Source organism: Temnothorax americanus, unplaced genomic scaffold, assembly GCF_048541705.1.
Source record: "Temnothorax americanus isolate GAGA-0224 unplaced genomic scaffold, ASM4854170v1 Scaffold156, whole genome shotgun sequence".
NCBI classification, from domain to species: domain Eukaryota; kingdom Metazoa; phylum Arthropoda; class Insecta; order Hymenoptera; family Formicidae; genus Temnothorax; species Temnothorax americanus.
In genome coordinates this window covers 89,657-115,000 of record NW_027509293.1, presented here as the reverse complement: position 1 = coordinate 115,000, position 25,344 = coordinate 89,657, and the positions used below count along the sequence as shown (strand labels likewise).

The window sequence follows — 25,344 nt, the reverse complement described above, 5'->3', positions numbered from 1 at the left end:
GCGGGCGGGGCGGGCGGGCGCGGCGGGCGGCGGGCGGGCGGGCGGCGGGCGGGCGGGCGGGCGGGCGGGCGGGGCGGTCGGGCGGGCGGGCGGGGGCGGGGGGGGGGAGGGCGGGCGGGCGGGCGGGCGGGGGCGGGGGGCGGCGGGGGGGGGGGGGCGGGCGGGGAGGCGGGAAGGGCGGGTGGCGGGCGGGAGGGCGGGCGGCGGGCGGAGGGCGGGCGGGCGGGCGGGAGGGCGGGAGGGAGGGCGGAGGGCGGGCGGCGCGGGAGGGGGGGGCGGGCGGCGCCGGCGGGGGCGGGCGGGCGTCGCGTGGCGGGAGGGCGGGCGGGCGGGCCGGGCGGGCGGCGCGCGCGGGCGCGGGCGGGCGCGGCGGGCGGCGGGCTGGGCGGGAGTGGCGGGCGGGCGGGCGGGCGGGCTGGTTTATCGGCAGCGGTCGGGGCGGGAGGGGCGGGCGGGCGGCGGGCTGCGGGAGGGCGGGCTGGCGAGGGGCGGGCGGGCGGCGGGCCGGGCGGGCGGGCGGGCGGGCTGGGCGGGCGGGCGGGGGGCGGGCCGGGCGGCGGGCGGGCGGGCGGGCGGGCGGGCGGGCGGGACGGGCGGGCGGGCGGGCGGGCGGGGCGGGGGCGGGCGTGCGTGCGTGCGTGCGTGCGTGCGTGCGTGCGTGCGTGCGTGCGTGCGTGCGTGCGTGTAACATTACACATAGTTATTGTTTTAAACCACTTTTTTTTTAATGTAATAATTTAAATCTTTATATTAAACTAATTAATAACTTTAAAAGACAAACTTTAAGAGACATAAGTAATTTACTTAAGGCTAATTATTTATTATTGAAAAATTTAGTATTCATTTTACACTAATTCAAATAAGTCAAATACCTTGCCTTTTTGTCCGTCTTCGATCATCTTTTTGGGTGGACGCACGTAGATGTCATCACTCAGATCTCTTTGAAGATATGCAGTTGTTACATCCATATGATGTACTTCGAGGTTGTGTTTGACTGTTAAGGCAAGTAGTAGTCTAATTGAATTATATCGAACTACTGGAGAATAGACTTTATTATAGTCGATACCTGTTACCTGTGAACATCCTCTCACCAATCTTCGAACATTTTCGACTAATCGAGCTTTGTACCTTTCGATTTTTCCCGCGGCGTTTACTTTGGTTTTGAATACCCATTTTGTATCTAGGATTTTCTTGTCTTGCGGAGGGTCGACCAGTGTTCAAGTTTAATTTTTCTTCAAAGATTGTATTTCATCGCGCATTGCCTGCATCCAGAAACGACGATCTCGTCCATTTAGTGCTCCTTCTACGTTGACTGGATCCGTAAAAACATCACTTGTAGTCAAGTAGGTAAAAAAGTCATTTCCATAATCTTTCGGTTTTCGAGTTCTCTGTGACCTTTTAAGCGCAGGTTGTATTGGAGCGCGATCTTGAATGTTGGCTGTCTGATCTATTTTTAGTCTCATCGTGGTAATCTTCCGTGTCGTTAGACTGCTCTGATAGTTCTTCAGCCTCTGAGACTTCTGCTTCCGAATCGACGTCAAAGTAGTTATCTTGTCCAGATTCGTTGTTTGAAATCACCTCGGCGTCTTCTTCTTGGTCGTTTCCCTCGTTGTGGTTCTCTTCAACGTTGTAGAAGGGTTGTTCAAATCCCTAGTTATTTTTTTCTTCTTTCGATGTGTTTTCTGTGAAGTTTCGTAAAAAATAACATTTCTGCTTATAAAAATTGCCCTTGTAACTGGATCCATTAAACAATATCCAACGAAAGTGCATTCTCTGGCTTTCGGATTCTATTTTTGACGTTTCTCTTTCGGGATATATGTCAGCGCTTTACAACCAAATACACGAAGATGCGCAAGATCCGGTTTCTTTCCTGTTCACGCCTTCTCCGGTGTTATGTTCTTCAATCCTTTCGTCGGCGATCTGTTTATGAGATAGGCCCAATAATACACGGGTAAGTTTGATTCAATCAGCATGGATCGTGCTTTTTCTACTAAAGTGCGATTCATTCGTTTGGCGAGCCCATTTAGCTGTGGGGAATACGGAACCGTAAGCCGATGTTAAATCCCTGAGCTTCTTAATATCCTTTCTAGATTTTGGTTGACGTACTCTCGCCCGTTGTCTGTCCTTAGCTTTTTAATTTTCCGACCAGTTTTGTTCTCGACCTGAGCCTGAAAGTTTTCAAAACAACTTACAACCTGATCCTTTGACTTTAAAAAATATACGAAAACCTTCCTAGTTTTGTCGTCTATTAGAGTTAAGAAGTATTTCGATCCTCCGATGGAAGCGTTCTCCATTGGACCGCACAAATCTGAGTGTATCCAGGATTTGTGACGCGCGCGTTTCATGTTGGTTAAAGGGTAGACAACTCAGCTTACCTTTTACGCATGAAGTGCAAGTCGGAAGTTCAGATTTTTTGTTATATTTTATTCTAGTAGCCATCGCTTAGTTTAGGAGGAGCATGCTTCGACGATTTATATGGCCGTGACGTTTGTGCCATAATTCTTCAGCGAGTTCGCATGTAGCCGTATATACCTGAGGCTATGATGCTGTGTCCAATTTGTATATGCCATTTTTTTCGCTCATAGTTGCCACCAACTCTCCGCTTGAATTGGTAATTTTATTGCCACTCGGTGCGAATGTAACTAAAAAATCTTTGTTTACTATTTTATATACGGAAAGTAAATTTACCTTGCTATCGGGTACACGTAGAACGTCTGTAACTTTGAATGTCTCAGCGTCATTTGACGTGACAACTCGCAGTTTGGTATTTCCAATTGCCTGAGCTTTTATACGACCGCTTGTAGTTGAAATGAACGTATCCGTTTTACCGTTGATCTTCTCGAAGCATTCGTCGCTGGAGATAACATGTGTGGAAGCGCACGAATCCACATATCAGGTTAATGTATCTGAACGATCCGAAGTGTAAAAGGCGCAAAACGTTTTTTCTTCTTTCGACTTGTCATTCTTATTTTTGTCGGTTTTTCGTTAATTGATCCCGAGCTTGAGACCTTCGTTTTATTGCCACCTGAGTCGTGATTGCCGATCCTTTTTGTACATTCTTTTGCGAAATATCCATGTCCGTTGCATCTGAAGCAGCGAGGTCCCTTGCTCTTCACTTTAGATTTATCTCGTTTTGTATAAATTGCTGTGCCGCTCTCTTTGTTCTTCACTTCCTGTAGGATTTTCATTTTTACCAAGTCAGCTGAGATTTCTATTTCAGAGCTTTCTAAGGCCATAATCATGGGTCTGTACTCATCGGGGAGTCCGGCTAATAATAATGATCCTATCCATCATCCAGTACATTGAGGTTAGTGCTTCGTAACTGATGTGCTGCAGTTATGATTCTGTTCACGTATTTGTCCACTGTGGTACAGTCTGATAGTTTAGTCGTTTTTATTGTCTTTATCAGGCCTACGAACAATAATTTAGGTGAAGGAAGATATAACGTTCTACTTAGAAAAATTTGGACAAACGTCTTATATAAGGAAATTTATGACGAAATAAAATTGCCATGTGCCTTAGTATTAAAAAACTGTAAGATTTCTGGTACTGGCTTTTTTTTAACTATACATAACAATTGCAAAGAATGCAATTGCATTTTCAAGGGATGCATCGTTAATAAGCCATTACATCGAAAGAATGTACTCATGGAATGTTCCCTTGAGAACTTCGACAATTCTGTCAAACATAAAAAAACGTCAATTAAAAGGACAACGTCGCATCGAGATTTCTCGCGATATGCTTGACAGAAATATTTTGCCATCGTTATGGCGACGTAGGGAAGCCGATAATATTATGAACTTCGGAGACTCTGAACCACCATATTTACCTAAAACGAATGTTTTACGTAAAGTGAAAGAATATTAAAAGAACAAAGATCTCGGAATCAGTTTAATCGATCCGATCCAAAGCATAAGAAAAATGAAATATGAGTGTCATGTTGGTCACATTCATAGTATTGGATTTGATCCATTTTTTATTTATTATTGGACACAGGAACAGATGATGATTTTATTTAAAAAATCCCAATAACATATGCGTCGATGCCACGGGCTCATTGGTTAAAAAACTTCGAAAAATAAATGGTGAACTGTCAGCGCATATCTATTTAAATGAAATGGTTGCAGAAACACCAAGTACAAAAAGGCCAGTGTTTCAAATGCTGAGTGAAGTGCAGAATACCAACGTAATTTTGTATTGGTTCAATGAAATCGTAAGAATAGGGAGTACGTACAAGGCAAATTTTCCCATTCTCAAGCAAATATCAGACAAGCAAGTATCAGATTTTGATCAGGCTCTGATGGGGATTGTAGTACGATCTTTTGGAAACTGTAAGAACTTAAAAGATTACTTAAAGCAGTGTTTTAATTACGTTACAGGTATGCTGTATTGTCTACCATCATGTTGTTTACGATTGGATATTGCGCATTACATGCACTCAGTAACACAGTGGAAAGAGTTGAAACAATTACACCCAAGAGTTAGGACATTTTATTTGTTAATAATGGGTTATTTAACAAAAATAACAAATTTTAATGAATTTAAAAGTACAATACAGAATATCATTATTCTCTGTAACAGCGAAGGGTATGGCAAAGACAAAAATGGATTGAATAGTCTAGACCAGGAAGCTTATAAATATTTAAAAGAAAGAGTTCAAGATTCGAATTTATTAACACTAACGGAAAATTTAACTGAATCCGAAAAGGAAATCAATATTGACGACGATAATGATTTAATTAATGATAGTAATATTAATACGTGGACAAAAAATTTATTTCAGGAAATTAGTCAAAGAATCTCTAAAACAGGCAACGATATTAATATTTATTACGTCCCTTCTTTGACCGAACGAATTAAAAAATTAGTACCATATTTTCCGTTGTACACTGCAATAATGCTTGATGTATTTTAATGCTCAAAATTTAGTGGTAGCTCTGCAGCCGTAGAAGGACAATTCACTGATTTGAAAAATAGGGTTTTAAAAAATGATTGTAGACCAATAAGGTTAGATAAAAAACGTTCGAGAAACTTCCGCACAGCTTCCAGCAACGGTGAGAATTTCACTCAGCACGTGGCAACAGCGAAATCTCACTCAGCTCTTAGCGACGGCGAAAGGTAGATTACCGCGCACGTATGTAGCGCGTTTTATTCCCGCGGAACCTTCTCGGAACCGAAGGGTAAAACCGAATGCTCGAGAACGCGACGATCGAGGAGATCTATATCCCACTTCTGAACTGTAAGGAATGGCCGGCTAGTTCACAGATTATTGCAGGGAACCAACGGGCAATAGCTAGGCCGGTGTATTGTCAGGATAGGGAATATGAAGGCGAAGTGAAGGGTACACTCTTCGATGCAGTAACTCTCTTTATTACGCACTCGGGTACAAAAGATCCGCGACTACCGCACGCGACTATCTCGGGCAAACGCCGGAACACGAATCAATCTCGGTAGCCGCCGCTACCGGTCAGTACGTCATATCCGACCCGCGTGGAGGGGGTCAGCCAATCGCCACGCAGGGCGTCGCTGAAGTTGTCTGTTAGGACGCTGGTGTAGTGTGTTAGGGGCGCTGGTGTCTTACGGCGCAAGGCGCGCATGCGCGGAGCGCCGCGGTGGCAACGCTTGTAGCGCGGGAAATTCAAAAGCCGGATACTACCTTAGAGTACCTTTACAGCTTCGGCCATTCCTGACGGAGCGTTCGTCCTCGGACGTAACATAGATATACAAATTAAATTGCAAAATTTATATAAACCAAAATTAAAGTGTTATACATTATAAGCGAAAATACAAAATTTCGAGTTGTAATAAATACAATAAGAAAAGAAAGTATTAGTATTACAAAATTTTCGAGCTGTGATAAATACAGTAGGAAAAGAAAATATTAGTATTACAAAATAACTTAAATTATTACAGAAAAGTATTACTGACTAAATACTTAAAATCTCAGTAATTTAATACTGTCAATATTTATTAGGGAAATACTGGGAAAATACTGGTAGTGATAAATATTATAGGTAGTGATTAATACTACACAGAACTACTGGTGCTTAGTATTGAATTACTCACCAATATTTCGATTTCCGATATTTACCCGGCATAAAAAAAAATTATTTTTTTTCGAAATTTTATTACTATTTTATAACTAAATTTGTTTCTTAAGATGCAGTTTATAATTATAAATATTTTCTCGTATTTGAAAAACACACTTACCTTGGTGGGATCGAACTCGGGACCTCTGGATCGTGAGCCAACTGCCTTACGTGGAAGACTACTTCTTAATTTGATGTAAGTGTTATATATAGTCTACATCCCTTACAAAAAAGTATTACTGACTAAATACTTAAAATCTCAGTGATTTAATACTGTCAATATTTATTTGAGAAATACTGGGAAAATACTGGTAGTGATTAATACTACACAGAACTACTGGTGCTTACAATTAGTATTGAATTTACTCACCGATATTTCGATTTCCGATATTTACCCGGCATAAAAAAAAATTATTTTTTTTCGAAATTTTATTACTATTTTATAACTAAATTTGTTTCTTAAGATGCAGTCTATAATTATAAATATTTTCTCGTATTTAAAAAACACACTTACTTTGGTGGGATCGAACTCGGGACCTCTGGATCGTGAGCCAACTGCCTTACGTGGTAGACTACTTCTTAATTTGATGTAAGTGTTTGTAACGGCCTGCCTTTTGGCTGTTTATATCGAACGCGGACTAGCTCGCCGGACCAGGAGTTCGATGGTAGGCTCAGAGACAGAAGGCAGTTTTGATACGGAACGTGGTTTATTGCAGTGGTTCAATTACAGAGTACGGAAACGCATTCGGTTTATGCGGCGGACGCGGGCGGATTATATGCTATGAGACGGCCGCGATAATTACAATGCATTCGGTGTATGCGGCGGACGCGGGCGGATTATATTCTATAAGACGGTCGCGATAATTACAAATTTCGGGAGCGCATTCGGTTTACGCGGCGGACGCGGGCGGATTACATGTTATGAGACGGCCGCGATAATTACAATGCATTCGGTGTATGCGGCGGACGCGGGCGGATTATATTCTATAGGACGGTCGCGATAATTACAAATTTCGGGAGCGCATTCGGTTTATGCGGCGGACGCGAATCAGGTGGTCCGCACCGGCGCGATGCGGTACGCGTGCGAACGGGCCTTGAGGCCGGCCAATGGCTGGTCGGCCCGCGGCGCGGGAATCGCGGCGCGGGCGCGTGTACGTTATCCGGCGAGGTTTCTTTCTCGCGATACGATCCGGTGTTAATTATGCGGCGCGGAGGTAAGGAAAACGAACGACCAGGGGCTAGGCTGGTCGATCGGTTGACGAGGAGGTCCGGCTGTTCCGGCGGCAAGAACTCTTGTCGAGAGGCCGAGCACGCTCGACCCCTGGTTACCGTGGCAGACGGGGTGTCCCGGGTAGGAAGGCGGTCAGCGCTCGAGAACTCTCGAGCGAGGCACAGAACGCTGTACCCCGTTTCGTGAGCTGGCCTAGGAAGCGGAAAGGTACTCGTCTCCGAGGGTAGCGGAGCACAGGTGGCTAGACTCGGATTGGAGTGTCTATCTGTCGCGGCGCCGGTATTTTATACTCGCCCGGGTGGTACGCTAGGGAGGGGAGGCCGATTCCCGCGTGAGCTGCGCCGCCGGCGGAGCGGAGCGGAATCGGCGTGGCGGTAAGCGTGCTCGCGCTCGGCGGCGCTCGGCTCCCCTCGGTTTCCGTCGGAGACCCGGGAAGATGTCGGTGCGGCGGAGTGCCGCGCACACGATCGCAGTTACTACGTTTAAAAAATAAGGTGGGCGCACCGCGCCCTTTCTTCGCCTGACGGAGATCGTCGGCGGCATCCGGCAGTTCTTCGCCGGGAATGATGCATGTGTGGAGGTGCATCGTTACATCACCCCCCCTTTAGTATGCCTGAACTTTGAGGCATGCGTTGATGGCCGGTCGGGGTAGTCGGCTGACCTTGGCTGGACCTACCCCGTGGTGCTCTGGGATTTCTCCTTAATCCATCGAACGGACCCATCTCCATTGAATCGGATGTGCCAGCGCCTGTTCCCGAGTCGGGCTTTGTATTCGCGGGAGACGTGGCGTGCGAAATGTGGCACGTCCACGGTAATCCCGGGCGCGACGATGATCGGTATCGGCGGCGGTGGCAGCGGGCCCATCACTCGGGCCGGGTTGAGGGCTGGTCGTGGCCTTAGCGGTGCCGTATTTCGCGGTTGCAGTCGCCGGTGTAGCGGTGGCGGCGGCGTGGTCAGCCACGCTTGCTTCGCTCTGTTGGCTGCGTCGGACCTCTGCACGATGGTGCCGATGCGAGGCCACGTCCGTGGAGGTGCGGGTCTCTCCGGCGTTGGTGGCGGCGTGGGCTCGGGATCGCCGCGGTATAGCGTGGCCCACCCGTGCCCGATCCCGGAGTTGGCGGGATCGTACGGCTCGGGGTCCTCTCATAGGATTTCCTCGATCTCTCGCAGGATATTTCGCTCCGTAGCTTGCTCCGTCGCTGTGTCTTCCGTCATGGTGACAGTCGATCTGACGGGTCGGTGGCCGCGTTGTTCGCTCGCTTCCTATCGTCGCCAGGTTTCCTGGCTTATCCGGGGGGGAAGGTCGTACCATCTTTATTTTGTTCGGCGTGACAATAATATTCCACGGTGATCTTACCCGTTGACAATAATATTCACGGTCCCTGACAATAATATTTTTGTCGGCGCTAACAGTTTCAGCGCGCGTCGTCGGCGTGGGTTCGTAATGTACGGTCGCGGCGGCGGTTTCGTCGGCGGGCTCCCCTTCCAGGTCGGGATCGTGTACGACGGGTGTCGTATCGGTGGGCGCGCGTTTGAGATCCTGTACATGCACGTGACGGTACCATTTTCCCTGGCGGCTACGGAGGTCGACTATTACTGGCGAGATGATGCGACGCACTTCGAGTGGACCGATAAATTTTGGAGCGAGCTTCGCGTTGAATGCGGCTTCTTTGTTAGACAGGGGTCGGTCGCGCTTCCACACCCACTCCCCGATTCGCGGTCGCCAGTCCCGGCGGCGGAGATTGTAATGTTTCTCCTGGCGTTGGAAGGCGCGGGCTAATTGAACGCGCACGAGCTCGTACGCCTCGTTCAAACGACGGTGCACCGGTGTGGCCGGACCGGCCGCGGACGGTAGGCCATTTTCCCCGGGGCGGCGTAATTCGCGGCCGTGATTTAAAAACGCGGGTGTGTAACCGGTCGCGTCGTGCGTTGCGGTGTTATATGCGAACTGGAGTTCTGGCAGGTGCGCGTCCCACGTTTTATGTTTCTTGGCGTACTGCGCTATCATTGTTTTAATGACGCGATTAGTTCTTTCTACGGGGTTGCAGTGGGGTGCGTATGCCGGCGTGAAACGTTGTCGGATACCGCACTCGTTTAGTAGTTGCGCGAGTTGTTTTGACTTTAGTTGCGTACCATTGTCCGAAAGAATCTCCTCCGGACAGCCGTGTCGGAGGATGATGGTTTCGGTAATATGCTTTACGATCGCGGGCGCGGTGGCGCGTCGTAGCGGGCGGAGCTCGACCCATTTCGTAAAACGGTCTTGCATATTGAGCAACCATATGTGCCCGGCGGCGGATCGTGGCAACGGACCGACGAGGTCGATGGTGACCTGTTGCCATGGTCGTTCGAGGGCGGTCGGGTGCAGCTGGCCGGCTGGTTTTTCCTGCGCCACCTTATGTGCGAGACAGGTCGCGCATTCGCGGACGTACCGTGCGATATCGCGGAACATGCCGGGCCAGTAAAATCGTTGCGCGATCCGCGCGATTGTTTTGGCGATCCCCAAGTGGCCGGCGGTCGGGGCGTCGGGGTAACGCGCGAGAATCTCGGGGCGTTGATCCTTCGGCACGCACTCTTTCCACTGTTCGTCTGCCGGTGTATCTTTAAAATCGAGACTGTGGAGCACGTGCTTCCACAGTCGGCCCTGGTCTATTCGGAAATCGGGCGCCTCGTGTATCGCGGTTTCGGCTGCATGCCACATGCGCGTATACCATGGGCACTTCGGGGCGGTGACGCTGAGGAGCTCGGATTGCCTTGACAGCGCGTCCGCCACCTTGTTCAGTGTCCCTTTACGGTATTTAACGTCGAAGTCGTACTGCTGCAATTCAAAGGACCAACGTCCCAATCGGCCGGACGGCGACTCTAGTTTCTGTAGCCACTTTAACGATTGGTGATCCGTGATCACCGTGAACCGGTACCCCTCGAGGTAATCGCGCATCCGCCTAATTCCCCATACGACTGCCAGACACTCCAGTTCGGTAGCGCTATAGTTTCGCTCGGCGTGATTCAATGTGCGGCTAGCGTACGCGATGACACGCTCGCCCTCCGGAAAGTACTGCGTGAGTACGGCTCCCAGACCCGTGGTGCTGGCGTCCGTCTGGAGGTGAAATTGCCGCGTAAAGTCCGGACAGGCAAGGACCGGCGCGGTGGTCAGCGTGCGTTTGAGTGTGTCGAACGCGTTTTGCTCGGCCTCCCCCCAGGCCCATCGGGCCTGCTTGCGTGTCAGCGCGGTGAGCGGCGCGGCGAGGGTGGCGAAATCTTTGATGAACCGGCGGTACCAGCTCGCGAGCCCTAAAAATTGTCGGATGTGTCGTACGCTCTGGGGCACGGGCCAGTTCGCGACGGCGCTAACCTTGTCTGGGTCGGTGCGGATGCCGTCGCGGTCGACGATGTGGCCGAGATACTTTATACGGTCGGTACAGAAACGGCATTTTTCCTGGTTAATCCTTAGCTTCGCGGCTCGGAGTCGGCGGAAAACTTCGCGCATAACGCGTAGGTGCTTCTCGAACGTTTCAGTGGCGATCACGATGTCGTCCAAGTATACGAACACGTGCGGCCATAATTCGGGACCAAGGATCGAGTCGAGCAAGCGCTGAAAAGTCGCCGGGGCCGAATGCAAGCCGAATGGCATAACCCGGAATTGCATCAGCCCTTTGCCGGGGACCGTAAACGCGGTTACGGGTCGGCTCTCCGGCGCGAGGGGCACCTGCCAGTACCCGTTTTTTAGATCGAGGGTTGACAGGTACCGAGCCCCCCGTAATCTATCTAGCGTCGCGGTGATTTGCGGTAGTGGATATGCGTCTTTTTCGGTAAGCTCGTTAACCCAGCGGAAATCAATGCAAAAACGCGGTTTGCCGTCTTTTTTTCGTACGATCACGATCGGCGAGCTCCAGGCGCTGTGCGACGGCTCGATGATGTCGTCCTGCAGCATTTTTTCGATTTCTGCGTCTATGATCGCCTGCATCGCAGGGTTCCGCGGTCGATACCTCTGCTTAACCGGGCGGTCGGTTTTTACGCGGATTATGTGTTCCCCGCGGTCCGTGGGGCCCTGCACCCCTTCGAACTGCGCGAGTTCGTCTGCCAGAAAACGGCGGAGGCGGTTCTCCTCGGTCGCCGCGTCCTCCTCGTGAATGCCCCCGACGGTGGCTGCTATCGTGTCGGCGCTGGGCGGCGGCGGGGGCGGGATGGCGAAATCCATTTTGCCCCACAGGTCTACGCCTATCAACATGTCGCAGTCTAGCTTGGGCATGATTTGGAACCGGTGCCAAAACATGCGTCCTTGTACGGTCACGGGGAACGTAATTAAACCCGGGATGTCCGCGCGCGTCCCATCGGCGAGATATACCCGCCCGGTAATTGTCGTGATTGTGAAGTTTGCCGCCAACGTTTCCGCGGTGCTCACGTTCACGAAGGAGGCTTCGGACCCGGTGTCTAAGAGAGCGTCGAACGTTTGGTCCGCTACGCGGACGCTCAGGTGCGGACGCGGTTTGTACGTTATGCGGAGGGCCGGGGGGCGGCCGCCTCTTCCCCGGCCCGCGTGGCATTTCCCGCCGGCGGGTGACAATCACGCGTAAACACGCCGTCCCGCCCACATTGTGAGCAAAACCGTTTGGGTGGCCGGCGGCAATCAAAACGGGTGTGCCCGCGCTGTTTACAGCGCCAGCAACACTCGTGTCGGTCGTATGCGGTAGCGGCGAGCGCGGGTTGCGGGGCGGCAGGCTGTCGCGCGCGAGTCCGCTCTTCGATGCGCTCGAACTCTTCCGCCTGGCGCAGGATCTCGCGCGTCCGGGTGACGGAATCGCGTCGGATGTAGAGCTGGTACCGCGGGTGCATATTATCGTAGAGTGCGTCGAGCCGGTCTTCCTCTGTGAACCCGGTCGCTCGGCGCATCATGGTGAGCATTTCGGTGGCAAATTTGCGGTACGGTTCGTCTGGTCGCTGCATTCGCGTCTGTATTTCGCGAATGAGTTGAGCGCGGTATCGTCGCGGGAGGTAATACTCGCGGAAATCGGCGTGGAAGTCCTCCCAGCTCTGCCATGTGTGCCGGTTATTTCGGTACCAAAGAAGCGCGTCGCCCTTAAGTAACTCCGGAAACCCCGCCAGTATTTGCGCGCCGGAAATCTGGTACGCGTCTTTAAGTTCTTCTAGCCGCTCGAGAAACGCGACGGGATCTTTGCCATCAAAATGGCACCCCCATTTTCTTATTTGATCCACGACTTGACCGGGGAATCCGGCCGGGCGATCGCTTGCCGCCGGAAAAAAAACTTCGTACGGGGTTGCCGGAGTCGACGGCGGGCCGGTCGTTGTCGGCGCGAGGAGCGGTCCCGGCGGCTGTATGGCGATCGGAGGCACCGTTTTCGTCTCGTTGCCCCCCGCGGCGTCGGTTCGCGTCATCTCGGGATGATTGGTCGCATGAGCACTCAGGCGTTGCCGTAGCTCGTCCATCGTGCCGCCGGCGTCGAAATCGCGTCGCGTGAGTTCTTCGATTAGCTCGTTTTTCGGTAGTTTATATATCCACGCTTTGGCCATTGCGTATCCTGGTCTTCTGTCTCTCGGAACGATCAAAACGGTCCCTGTTCGGGCGCCATGTAACGGCCTGCCTTTTGGCTATTTATATCGAACGCGGACTAGCTCGCCGGACCAGGAGTTCGATGGTAGGCCCAGAGACAGAAGGCAGTTTTGATACGGAACGTGGTTTATTACAGTGGTTCAATTACAGAGTACGGAAACGCATTCGGTTTATGCGGCGGACGCGGGCGGATTATATGCTATGAGACGGCCGCGATAATTACAATGCATTCGGTGTATGCGGCGGACGCGGGCGGATTATATTCTATAAGACGGTCGCGATAATTACAAGTTTCGGGAGCGCATTCGGTTTACGCGGCGGACGCGGGCGGATTACATGTTATGAGACGGCCGCGATAATTACAATGCATTCGGTGTATGCGGCGGACGCGGGCGGATTATATTCTATAGGACGGTCGCGATAATTACAAATTTCGGGAGCGCATTCGGTTTATGCGGCGGACGCGAATCAGGTGGTCCGCACCGGCGCGATGCGGTACGCGTGCGAACGGGCCTTGAGGCCGGCCAATGGCTGGTCGGCCCGCGGCGCGGGAATCGCGGCGCGGGCGCGTGTACGTTATCCGGCGAGGTTTCTTTCTCGCGATACGATCCGGTGTTAATTATGCGGCGCGGAGGTAAGGGAAACGAACGGCCAGGGGCTAGGCTGGTCGATCGGTTGACGAGGAGGTCCGGCTGTTCCGGCGGCAAGAACTCTTGTCGAGAGGCCGAGCACGCTCGACCCCTGGTTACCGTGGCAGACGGGGTGTCCCGGGTAGGAAGGCGGTCAGCGCTCGAGAACTCTCGAGCGAGGCACAGAACGCTGTACCCCGTTTCGTGAGCTGGCCTAAGAAGCGGAAAGGTACTCGTCTCCGAGGGTAGCGGAGCACAGGTGGCTAGACTCGGATTGGAGTGTCTATCTGTCGCGGCGCCGGTATTTTATACTCGCCCGGGTGGTACGCTAGGGAGGGGAGGCCGATTCCCGCGTGAGCCGCGCCGCCGGCGGAGCGGAGCGGAATCGGCGTGGCGGTAAGCGTGCTCGCGCTCGGCGGCGCTCGGCTCCCCTCGGTTTCCGTCGGAGACCCGGGAAGATGTCGGTGCGGCGGAGTGCCGCGCACACGATCGCAGTTACTACGTTTAAAAAATAAGGTGGGCGCACCGCGCCCTTTCCTCGCCTGACGGAGATCGTCGGCGGCATCCGGCAGTTCTTCGCCGGGAATGATGCATGTGTGGGGGTGCATCGTTACATGTTATATATAGTTTACATGTGTCATAACCAGCACAAATATATAATTTTTCAAAAATCATCTTAAAAAACAAATTTATTTTAAAAAAAGTAATAAAATTTTGAATAATTGGATATTAAAATGATATCTTCAGTACTATTTCAAAACTTGTACACTTTTATCACGACGAATTAGTACAGACTTTCATATAAAATGTATTTGTGCCTTACTTTTATCTCTTTTCCTTAATATTATCAGAAATTACCCATTATAATGTTTCTATACAAATTGTAGTACTGGTCAGTGATTAATTTCACATGGAATATTCAGTTCAGTACTTGAGTATTAATATTAAATAACTGGCCAGTGATTTATTACACATGGAATCCTTGGTTCAGTACTTCAGTACTAACATTGAAATACTCATCAGTAATTCAACACAAGTATTTATTACACAAGTATTTTTCACCTAGTATTAAATGCTTTCTCGTCAGAAATTTAATACTAAGTATTCAATACTCGTCCTGTATTAAATATTACTTTCATAAATTACTGACCAGTAATAAAATACTATGCAATACTTGGATCACAGTGATTCAAGTACTAATAAATACTTAATTTTAGTATTATTAATACACAAAATAAGTATTTATTACTAACCAGCTAGTAATACTTTTTTGTAAGGGATGTGTCATAACCAGCGCAAATATATAATTTTTCAAAAAGCATCTTAAGAAACAAATTCAGTTTAAAAAGATTAATAAAATTTTGAATTGGATATTATAAGAATGATATCCGCAATATTATTTCAAAACTTGTACACTTTTATCACGACGAATTAGTACAGATCTTCATATAAAATGTATTTGTGCATTACTTTTAACTCTCTTCCTTAATATTATCAGGAATTACTTATTATAATGTTTCTATACAAATTGTAGTACTGGTCAATGATTAATTTCATATGGAATATTCCGTTCAGTACTTGAGTATTAACATTAAAATACTGGCCAGTGATTTATTACACATGGAATCCTTGGTCCAGTACTTCAGTACTAACATTGAAATACTCATCAGTAATTCAACACAAGTATTTATTACACAAGTATTTATCACCTAGTATTAAATGCTTTCTTATCAGAAATTTAATACTAAGTATTCAATACTCGTCCTGTATTAAATACTACTTTCATAAATTACTGACCAGTAATAAAATACTGTGCAATACTTGGATCACAGTGATTCAAGTACTAATAAATACTTAATTTTAGTATTATTAATACACAAAATAAGTATTTATTACTAACCAGCTAGTAATACTTTTTTGTAAGGATGGACCTCTATATGAAGGTTTAATCTTTTTTTCATCGTTTGGTTTTAGTCTATCGCTAATAAATACATAATTGCCTTGTTGTTGGCTTTTTGTGTTTTTTGTCATAATACATTTTATTACAACTTTTAATGTTATCGGTGGCTTGTGTATTGCTAATTCACGACTTTTATCTCGCTCGGCAATATAATTGAAATCGTAATCTGACAAATTCTTAAGAAAATCTATCAACTTAGTGTCGGGATGTTGATTTAATTTGTACCCTAACAATATTTTAGACGATGTTGCTTTTAACGACGAGTGATAGGTATTACTTATAGTGTATTGAACTGCTGATAAATTATCGCTCCACTTTAACAATTCTTCATCTTTTTTCGTCAATGCGATGACTTAACAAATCTATTTATTCGTTCTACTAAACCATTCGCTTGTGGCTGCGCAACAGCGACTAAACGGTGAGAAATATTTTTATCTTCTATAAAATCGCTAAAGTCACGTGAGGTGAAAGCTGTAGCTCTATCTGAAACAATAGATCATGGGTAATCTACGGTATCGAAAATACTAATTAAATGCTTGATCGCTTCTTTGGAACTCGTAGTTTTGGTAGCACGTAACCATGTGTATCTAGAAAAAGCGTCTACAATGACAAAAGTATGTTTAAAACCTTCCTGAGAAGTTGTAAAAGGACCGCAATGATCGATATGAACGATCTGCATCGGTTGAGTAGGAGTATCAGTAATTTGCATTTTTCCTTCTCTAGCGTTTGACGAAACGTTTGAAATAATACATTGTAAACAATTGTCAATATAATTTCGAACTTTTTTACGAATAGACGGAAACCAATATTGTGACAAAATTCCCTGAATCGTTTTATTGAGACCGCAATGTGAAATATTATTGTGATAAATTCTAATTATTTGATATCATAGCATCAGGAACAACGAAAAGAGATTTATCTTGACGTTTTCTAAAAAGTAAACCATCGATAAGATTATAATAATTATCGTCTTGAGACTCAAGCTTATCCATGATTGGTTTGAGCTTTTCATCTTGTAATTGTCTGAATGTTAACTCTTTTGATAATGAGATGGGTTCTACATGGGCTACTATTCTGCTTAAGGTATCTACATATTGCATCTTTTTACTTTCTCGATGAATAATAGTGTAATTGTAATCTTGTAATCTTAAAGTCCAACGTGCAATACGGGGATTGAGTTGAGACTTTTTCATTGTGTAGACTAGAGCATTGCAATCAGTAACGATTGTGAAATGAATGCTTGTTAAATAGATTTTAAATCTTTCGACTGATTCAACAATAGCAAGTGTTTCTAATTCGAAACTGTGGTAGTTAGCTTCTGCTTTATTAGTTGCTCTACTGAAATATGCAACTGGGGCAAATTTCTTATCATGTTCTTGTAATAAGATTCTTGCTATAGCGATGGTGCTAGCATCGGTATGCAATTTGTACGTAAATTTGAATTGTATATTTTCAAAACTGGAGGTGAAATGAGTTTCTCTTTCAACGTGTTAAAGGCAATAAGACATTTCTCATCAAATTTAAAAATCATATCTTTTCTAAGCAAATTGTGCAAAGGTTTAGCAATAGATGCATAATTTTCAATGAATTTTCTAAAGTAGCTGGTAAGACCAATAAATTTTTGAACTTTTTTTTTTGTGAGGAATAGGAAAATCTTTGACTTTTTGTATGTGTTGAGGACTTTGCTCGATACCTTTTTCTAAGACTATGTATCCTAAGTATTCAATAGATTTTTTGAGAAATTTACATTTCTTCCAATTTAAAACGAATTGGTAGTTTTTGAGAACTAACAAAATCTCTTTTAAAACTTTTAAATTTTTTTTTACTGAACCTGTAGCAATAAGTATATTGTTTATATATACAAAGACTACTCCTAACAAAATCCATTTCTTTAACAATTTAATCACTCTTTTTTGAAACTTTCTCGGAGCTTTACAATATCCGAAAGGTAATTTTACAAACTCGTATTGACCATCTGGCGTGGCAAACGCGAAATATTTGGTTGAATCATGAACTGATATTAGATAAAAGCTGTCTTTTAAATCTAACACCGTGAAAACTTTTTTAACTGTGTAATCTAGATAAATGATCCTCAATCACTGGAAAAGGAGAATGTTCTCTAAGAACTCTTTCGTTTAAAGGTCTTAAATCAATGCATAAACGAATCGAACCATCTTTCTTTTTAACCGGAACAATTCTAGCGCAATAGGGAGATTCGCTTTCTTGGATGATACCTCTCTCAAGAAAATTTTCTACAATTTTTTGAATTTGTTCGCGCTCTGACCAGGCTAAACGTCGTGGCGCAAAGGCGTAAACGGAATCGTCTTTCAATTTGACCTAAACAAAATAATTGTTTTCCACTAAGGGGACATCTGTGTTTTCGACTTCTTGAATAAGATCTAATAATTCTTTTTTAACAGAATCACTAAAATCAATTTTAACGTCTTCTAAAACTGGTTTATTTTCTTTAATGTTATTTTCTACTACTTGCACGGATGCAATTTCGGAAAATAATTTAACTCTTTCTTTGTTTTCTTTGCACGAAGGATCGATCGTTACAATAATCTTATGTTCCTTTAAAAAGTCGCAACCTATAACGATATCTACGTTTAACGGTTTATCTCTTAATACGTGTAATTTAATGGAACCTGCGAAATCTGGTAATTCTTTGAGTTCAATAGTAGAATTTTACCTTTAATATTAATAGGTATATCGTTTATCGCTTTATATGAAGTGACTGAATCTAAAACTGAATTGTCTGAAAAAATTTTTTGAACACGGGCGAAGTGATAAATGAGATCGGACTACTTGTATCCAACAACGCAACTAAGTTACCTAGCTTATCATTAATTTTTGTTACCTTAAGTCGATTATTTTTCGTGACAATTTTCTTATTTTCTTTTACAAACGCTATACAATCGGATGTTGTAGAGTCGGCTTCTGTTGACGGTGTGTCAGCAATTGCAGCAACTGTAGGGCTTGGCTGCTGAGGTTTCGGAAAATTGGTTCCTTTTTTTTCAGCTTATGGCACTCTTCTTTGAGGTGTCCTTTAATGCGACAATATGTGCGGAAGATTTCTGAGGAATTTTCTTTGGTCTTCGCGTGAAGATCCTTGGTCGATGAGTCACCACTTTGAGACTTATCCGACTTTGAATTATCGGGTTTCTCAAACTTGAGTTTGAAAGTCGGTGATTTCTTGTGCAGGTCACAGCACGTTGTCGTGACGTGATGCATTTGTTCGAGGAAGTCATCTATTGAATCCGTTCGGATGGCTGCTGCTGTGCTCTTGATGGCAATGTTAGTTATCCCATCAATGAGGCAATGAATAACGCTATCTTCCGGCAGTCTAAGGCATTGTAGCATAGCTATTTTTTCCATTGGGTACTCTTGAAAACTTTTTTTTTTTGAAAAACCCATTTACGTTCGTCCACTTTCTTCATGACGTTACCGAAGAGGATTCTTCTTTTGAAACGTCGAACTATGGCCGCTTTAAAATCTGGCCAAGACCGGATAACGGTGCCGGAACTCAGGTCAAACCATCTGCGGGCTGTTTTATTTAATTTTGATGTAGCTGCTGACATCATTGCAACAGGTGGCAATCCATGGATGTTTGCAATACTTTCAACCTTCTCCATCCAGAGCTCTATGTTTTCCTGTTCAGTACCTCGAAACTGAGGTATCTGTGAGGCCAAAAACTTGGATGCGTTCGTCATTACAGACGAAAATTCTGATACCTGGGAACTGAAACTTCGTGGTGTTTCATTCGCTGGACTTCGACGATGGTCATTCTCTATACAAGAGAGTAATCGATCTAAATTTTCTTGATGTAGTCTGTCTCGCTCTTGTTGGAGTATATCTCGCTCTTGTTGCGACCTCATTTGCGACGCAACTTGTAACGATGCGCCTCTTACGCCAAGGCATCGTCCCCGGCCACCACCCGCCGGATGCCGCCCGACCGATCCTCCGTCGGGCGAGGACCGGGCGCGGTGCGCCCACAATTTTTAATCTTTTGAAACGCACCGTGTGCGCGGGAAATCCGCCGCACCGGTGCCTTCCCGCACGACGCCGACGAGCGCCAAAGCGAGCCGATCCTCGCCGAAGCGAGCACACGGGATCGCGCCGCTCCCACCACCACGTCGTCGCCTGAAGATCGGCCTCCCTCCTGCCAAGCTCACCACGCCGAGCGGTATAAAAAGCCGGCGCGCTCGACGAAAAGACACTTCGTCTACGCTACAGCTTTCCGCTGCTACTGGCGAAGCCTACCCAAGCCTACCGTCCATATCCTAGGCGACACGCAAAACGAGGTTTAGGGTGTGAGCCTCTACTGAGTGTTCTCAGAGTGTCTCTGAAACTCCATCGCATTTACTCCTGATGGCTACGGCACCGCGGGGTCGAGCGTGCTCGGCCCCGTAGCGAGGGTTCTCGCGACCGTACCCCGGGACTCCGCAATCCTGGACATATTGCGCTCCCGCCCGCGGTCTCGACCCTTATTCATACACCGCCCGAGGGCCCAGGCCCTACTGCTGTAATTTATCGCGTTATTAATGTCCCGCGCGGCGTTAGACTCGCTGTAAACTCCGCGCTCAGTATACCTCCCGAGTGCACATGAACAACCGTTTGTAATATACCGCGTTGCGCTATTCCTGTAAAGACCGCGTTCAGTATACCGCCCGAGTGCATCTGCACTACCGTTTGTAATATACCGCGTTGCGCTATTTTTGTAAAACTCCGCGTTCAGTATACCTCCCGAGTGCCCATGCACTACCGTTCGTAATGTACCGCGTAGCGCTATTCCTGTAAGCCGCGTTCAGTATACCGCCTGAGTGCACCCGCACTACTGTTTGTGATATACCGCGTTGCGCTATTCCTGTAAAGACCGCGCTCAGTATACCTCCCGAGTGCACATGCACTACCGTTTGTAATATACCGCGTTGCGCTATTTCTGTAAAACTCCGCGTTCAGTATACCTCCCGAGTGCCCATGCACTACCGTTCGTAATATACCGCGTTGCGCTATTCCTGTAAACCGCGTTCAGTATACCGCCCGAGTGCATCCGCACTACCGCTTGTAATATACCGCGTTCCCTTATGATCTACGTGTAACTCCGGATTCTAAGCTAAATAACTAATACGTATGTACTATAAATTGATTACTGTCTCTGGGCCTTTCATCGAACTCCCGATCCAGCAAGCTAGTCCGCGTTCGATAAAGTCATCCCGTTACAAACTAGTAGATATATCAATAACAGATCTACCCCGGGAGCTCCGAGGGGGGAGCGGGGCGGGGGGGGAAGGACTCGAGGGCGAGGGGTCTGCCGGGGGGACGACTTGGTGGCGAGGGGGGGCGGGGCGGGGGGGGGGAAGGGCGGGGGGGCGAGGGGTCTGCCGGGGGGGACGACTTTGTGGCGAGGGGGGGCGGGGCGGGGGGGGGAAGGACTTGGTGGGGGGGGGTCTGCCGGGGGGGGGTCGACTAGGTGGGGAGGGGTCCGCCGGGGGGGACGACTTGGTGGCGAGGGGTCAGCCGGGGGGGGGGAGGAAAACTTGGTGGCGAGGGGTCGGCCGGGGGGGAGGGGGACGACTTGGTGGCGAGGGGTCTGCCGAGGGGGAGGGGGACGACTCGTTGGTGAGGGGGAGCGGGGGGAGGACGACTCATTGGTCAGGGGGAGCGGGGAGGGGTCGGCGAGCGAGACATGTTTATTAAATATTAATAAACATATCGTATTGACAAGAGGTACCGCCGAGGGTGATCCGCGGGGGGGGGGTTGTCGTCACTTTATCGGCGCGGGGGTATTACAAAGGCGCCGTTCGGCTGCTGGAATTTTATCGGCGAACAAAACAGCGAGTTAGACACTTGACTCTGCAATGATCTCACTCTTCTAGAACATGCGAGCCGCTATTCGGTTACGGCGTCTCACTACAAAAGCGAGCGTCGATGGCCCGACGACGGTTTGAAGATAAAATAGCCGAGGTAAACAATTGATAAAATTTGTCACCGATGACGATTTAACCGTTGCGGAGTCCTCTTCATGTTTTTTTTTCTAGGAAGAGCCGCTGCCGATTACGATTTAACCGTCGCGGTGGTATTCGGTTATGGCGCGGCATATTACAAAATGCGAGCGCCGATATCCGGCTGCTGGAATGTATAAACAAAATATGTCTAACGATAATTATACGAACGCATAGCATCCGTTGTCGCCAAGATGATTATGGATCCACATCTTGTGGGTCAGTCTTCGGCTAGTTTTCGCGACGCGAACGTTCATATTCGAGGGTGAAGTTTTTTGTGTCAAGTATTCAATAAAGAAGAATATTTTTTTTCACGATAAAGGAGATGACAATAATTCCGATATGGATAGCGAGTTAACGGACGACAGTGACTACTTCAGTGATGAAGACAACAATCATGAAGAAGTCATCGATAGAATAGTGCTAAATTTACGTGAAAGACATTGCGTAATATATTTTTATTATTCAACGGGTGGTGCACTTGCACTATGTGCTCCGTGTATGGTTGCTCTATGGGACCTTGATTTCGGCATGTACGCTCGCCTAAAACACTTTGTTGAGAGACGCGGAACGACGCATGGCCGGTATTGTTCAAGATGTCGTGAATCATTGTTTATGATATTTCCGCGTAATATGTGCCCGATTTGCACACGATAAGAAAAAAACATTATTGCGGCTCTTAAAAGTTGATACTTGGGGCTAAAGTTCTTGTGGCGAGTAAGCGGTATAAAATAACATTTTTTTCAAAAAAACAGTGAACAATAATTTTGAGGCAACAATGGATGTAGATTCATCCGACGAGGATCGTCCGTTGTCGCCGGACAGCACCTATAACAGCGATGAAGACAATAACCGTAGAGAAGTTATGAAAAAAATAGTGTCGCGTCCCGAATTTTTAGCGTTGGATGGACGTACAAAGTGTTGCACAATTTATTTTTATTTTGAATACGGCTCAGATAACTTGTGTTATTCGTGTATGATCGCTTCACCAGACACTGGTGAGCACATACGTGAACGTCGAGAGCATGTAACCGAGCCGTACGACGTAATGACCATTCAATTTTGCACAGATTGTCGTAATACTCCATTGTTTCAAATATATCCATGCAACATGTGCCCGATTTGCATGAAGTAATAAAAAACATTATCGCGAATGGGACATTATACATAACGTGCACAGCATGGTGTGGATAATTGAAGAGGAATCTGTGGAGCCTCCAAAATCTGACGATGATTTAATAATGAAATGTATTACAACAGATATCACCGATGGTTTGCGTGAAGAAGATCAAGGAGTGGAATTGACGGATATGCAACGAATATCGCCGGTGCAGTTTCTTCGCGATCGCGAACTCGGTATACGCGGAACCGGTCAACGCTTCGCTAGACAAAGAGTCGTTATCAATACCGATTCTCCTTATAAGTGGGATTCTAACGTTAGACGAAAAGTTTATCGATGGCTGCGGGACGAGTGCGTTAGCGAGGAAGAATCACGTGCAGCTCGCCGTGCTGACGTTGTGCCGTATCATATTAGACCTATTGTTGACTATCGCTATTGGGCGTCTAAATTTTGTGAACAGCTCTATGATTGTGAAGGTTGCTTCACAATACATTAAGATTCATACAGGTATTGGGAAATACGTCGAATTGGTGGTGATGAACAATTCGATACGTATGTATATGTACCCTGACCGTCTCAATAATCCTAATCATCTATTGATGTTTCAAAGAACCTATGAACGTGACTTTGATGATATTGATAATTGGGAGAATAATCATGGATTTAATGTCTCCTACTTCAGTTCTGGTTCTTTTATGTCTGCGCACTATCGCATTCAAAGTGGCAAAAGATATTGTTCAGCGTGCGATCGAATCACGTGCAAGTGCTCCATCGAAGAATGTGACGTGATTTAAAAAAAAGACAGTATTAAAAAAAAAAAACATGGAACATCTCGATAAAACGGAACGCGACCTGGTGGAAGGATTTAACCAAATCGCTACCTTGGACAAATATCTCGCATGGGAACAGCGATGCGAGAAGTTTATTGAGCAGCTCGAAGAAGATTGTCGTTCCAAACGTCCGCGGGTCTCAGACGGCTCTCAGACTGTCGGAAACAGGTCATCTTTAGTGGCAAGAATCGCGCGACTCGATGGTGCGAAGACTCTATTACAGAGACGGTTCGTACATATCGGTGGTGAGCACGCGGCGGGCAGTAGAAGCGGTAACGAAAACGCGGAAAGACTCGTTTGGCGAGAGATCGATGCCGCGTTCGAATGGCGTGTATTGACCGGTGCGGTGATAAATATCAATTACATCGAACCGCAAAAATTTCTCGAAGACGCCGAAGTCATCGTGCTCGATCGTGTGCGGAACGTCGTGCAAAGACACGCAAGTGTAAAGATAAACACCGTGTTCAACGGCGAGTTTGTGACGGGTGACAAACGTGCGAACAAAAGTGTCAGCACGGGAAACCGTGAACTCTTTCGTGCGTCCGATCTGCGCGAGTGGTACGAGCTACACGTTATCGAGTCTACTTTATCGCGTCTCGAAGAGTTTCAGGAACGCGATAGCGGATGGGCGTTGTCGCGTATACTCAATTTGACAGTGAACGTGAACAAGTACAATCCTTTGCGCGCGGGATGTTACATCAATTTACCGCAAAAAATTAAATCGAAAAAAGCGGTGATCAACGTGCAATCGATGGACAATGCGTGCTTCGCGTGGTCAGTGGTGGCTGCTTTACATCCAGCCGAAAGACATTCAGAACGGAAATCCTCGTACCCTGATTACACAACAGTATTAAATTTACAAGGCATTGAGTTTCCAATGACTTTGAAACAGATTAAAAAGTTCGAACGACTCAACGATATATCCATCAATGTGTATACCATCGAGGGAGAAAAGACGCCGAACGTTCTCCCGATACGCCTCACTGACCTGAAGAGAGAAAAGCACGTCAATTTGCTGTACGTGCAGGACCCGCGAGAAGACAACGTGGGACATTTCGCGTGGATGAAAAATCTATCGCGTCTCGTTAGCTCGCAATTGAGCAGGTACGATGGTCGGAAATACTTTTGCGATCGGTGAGTACTTATACTCCTTTTAATAAAATTATAAAATATTTTATTTTTTATTTAATAATTTTCAAAATTGTGTTTTTTCTTTTTGCAGATGTTTACATTATTTTCATTCGAGCGAGAAATTGGAAGCCCACGGAATAGACTGCCGAGAGATAAACAACTGTGCCATCCGACTACCGAGCGAGGACGACAAGTGGCTGAGATTCAAAAATCACAGCAGGAAGGAACGACTTCCGTTCGTCGTGTACGCCGACCTGGAATGTACCCTCGAGAAGACGGATGCGGATCCGACAACGTCCACATACACGTCTCAACATCATCGGGTATTTAGCATAGGATATTACGTGCGGTGCTCGTACGACGACTCGTTATCCGCGTATCGATTTCGTCGCGATAAGGATTGCGTCGCGTGGTTCGCCGAGGAACTAAGACGTTTAGCACACGACGTAAAGAACATCTTGTCCGATAATATACCCATGACGGATTTTACGCGAGACGAATGGAAAAAATTTAATAGCGCAACGCACTGTCACGTGTGCGAAAAACCGTTCGAGCCAGACGACGTGCGCGTACGCGATCACTGTCACTTGACCGGTCGTTATAGAGGCCCCGCGCATTCCAGCTGTAATCTAAATTACACAGATTCGCATTACATTCTCATAGTATTTCATAATTTATCGGGTTACGACGCGCATTTTATTATCAAGGAAATAGCTACAGCCTACGAAGGACGCGTAGACTTACTTCCAATCACGAAGGAAAAATACATTTCATTTACGAAAA

The 25,344-nt window shown here is 47.2% G+C and overlaps 2 protein-coding genes across 6 annotated transcripts in view; both read left to right on the top strand.

Annotated features, from left to right (window-relative positions):
- The window catches only part of LOC143895381 (FAD synthase), a 133,013-nt gene that overhangs the window by 52,221 nt on the left and 55,448 nt on the right, over window positions 1-25,344 (top strand). Inside the window, exons 3-4 of one of the 5 annotated variants that reach the window (XM_077402452.1) lie at window positions 4,128-4,272; window positions 4,380-4,618. The exons of 3 other annotated variants lie outside the window; for them this stretch is intronic. In XM_077402452.1, the coding sequence (XP_077258578.1) occupies window positions 4,128-4,272; window positions 4,380-4,485 (251 nt within the window). In that variant the 3' untranslated portion in view covers window positions 4,486-4,618. Of the gene's footprint in view, window positions 1-4,127; window positions 6,286-25,344 lie in introns of those variants that run through there. One more of the 5 variants, XR_013256312.1, reaches the window with a different exon arrangement.
- On the top strand, window positions 23,407-25,033 carry LOC143895376 (uncharacterized). Its single transcript, XM_077402443.1, has one exon. The coding sequence runs from the start codon at window positions 23,423-23,425 to the stop codon at window positions 24,566-24,568; it is 1,146 nt and encodes a 381-aa protein (XP_077258569.1). The 5' UTR covers window positions 23,407-23,422; the 3' UTR covers window positions 24,569-25,033.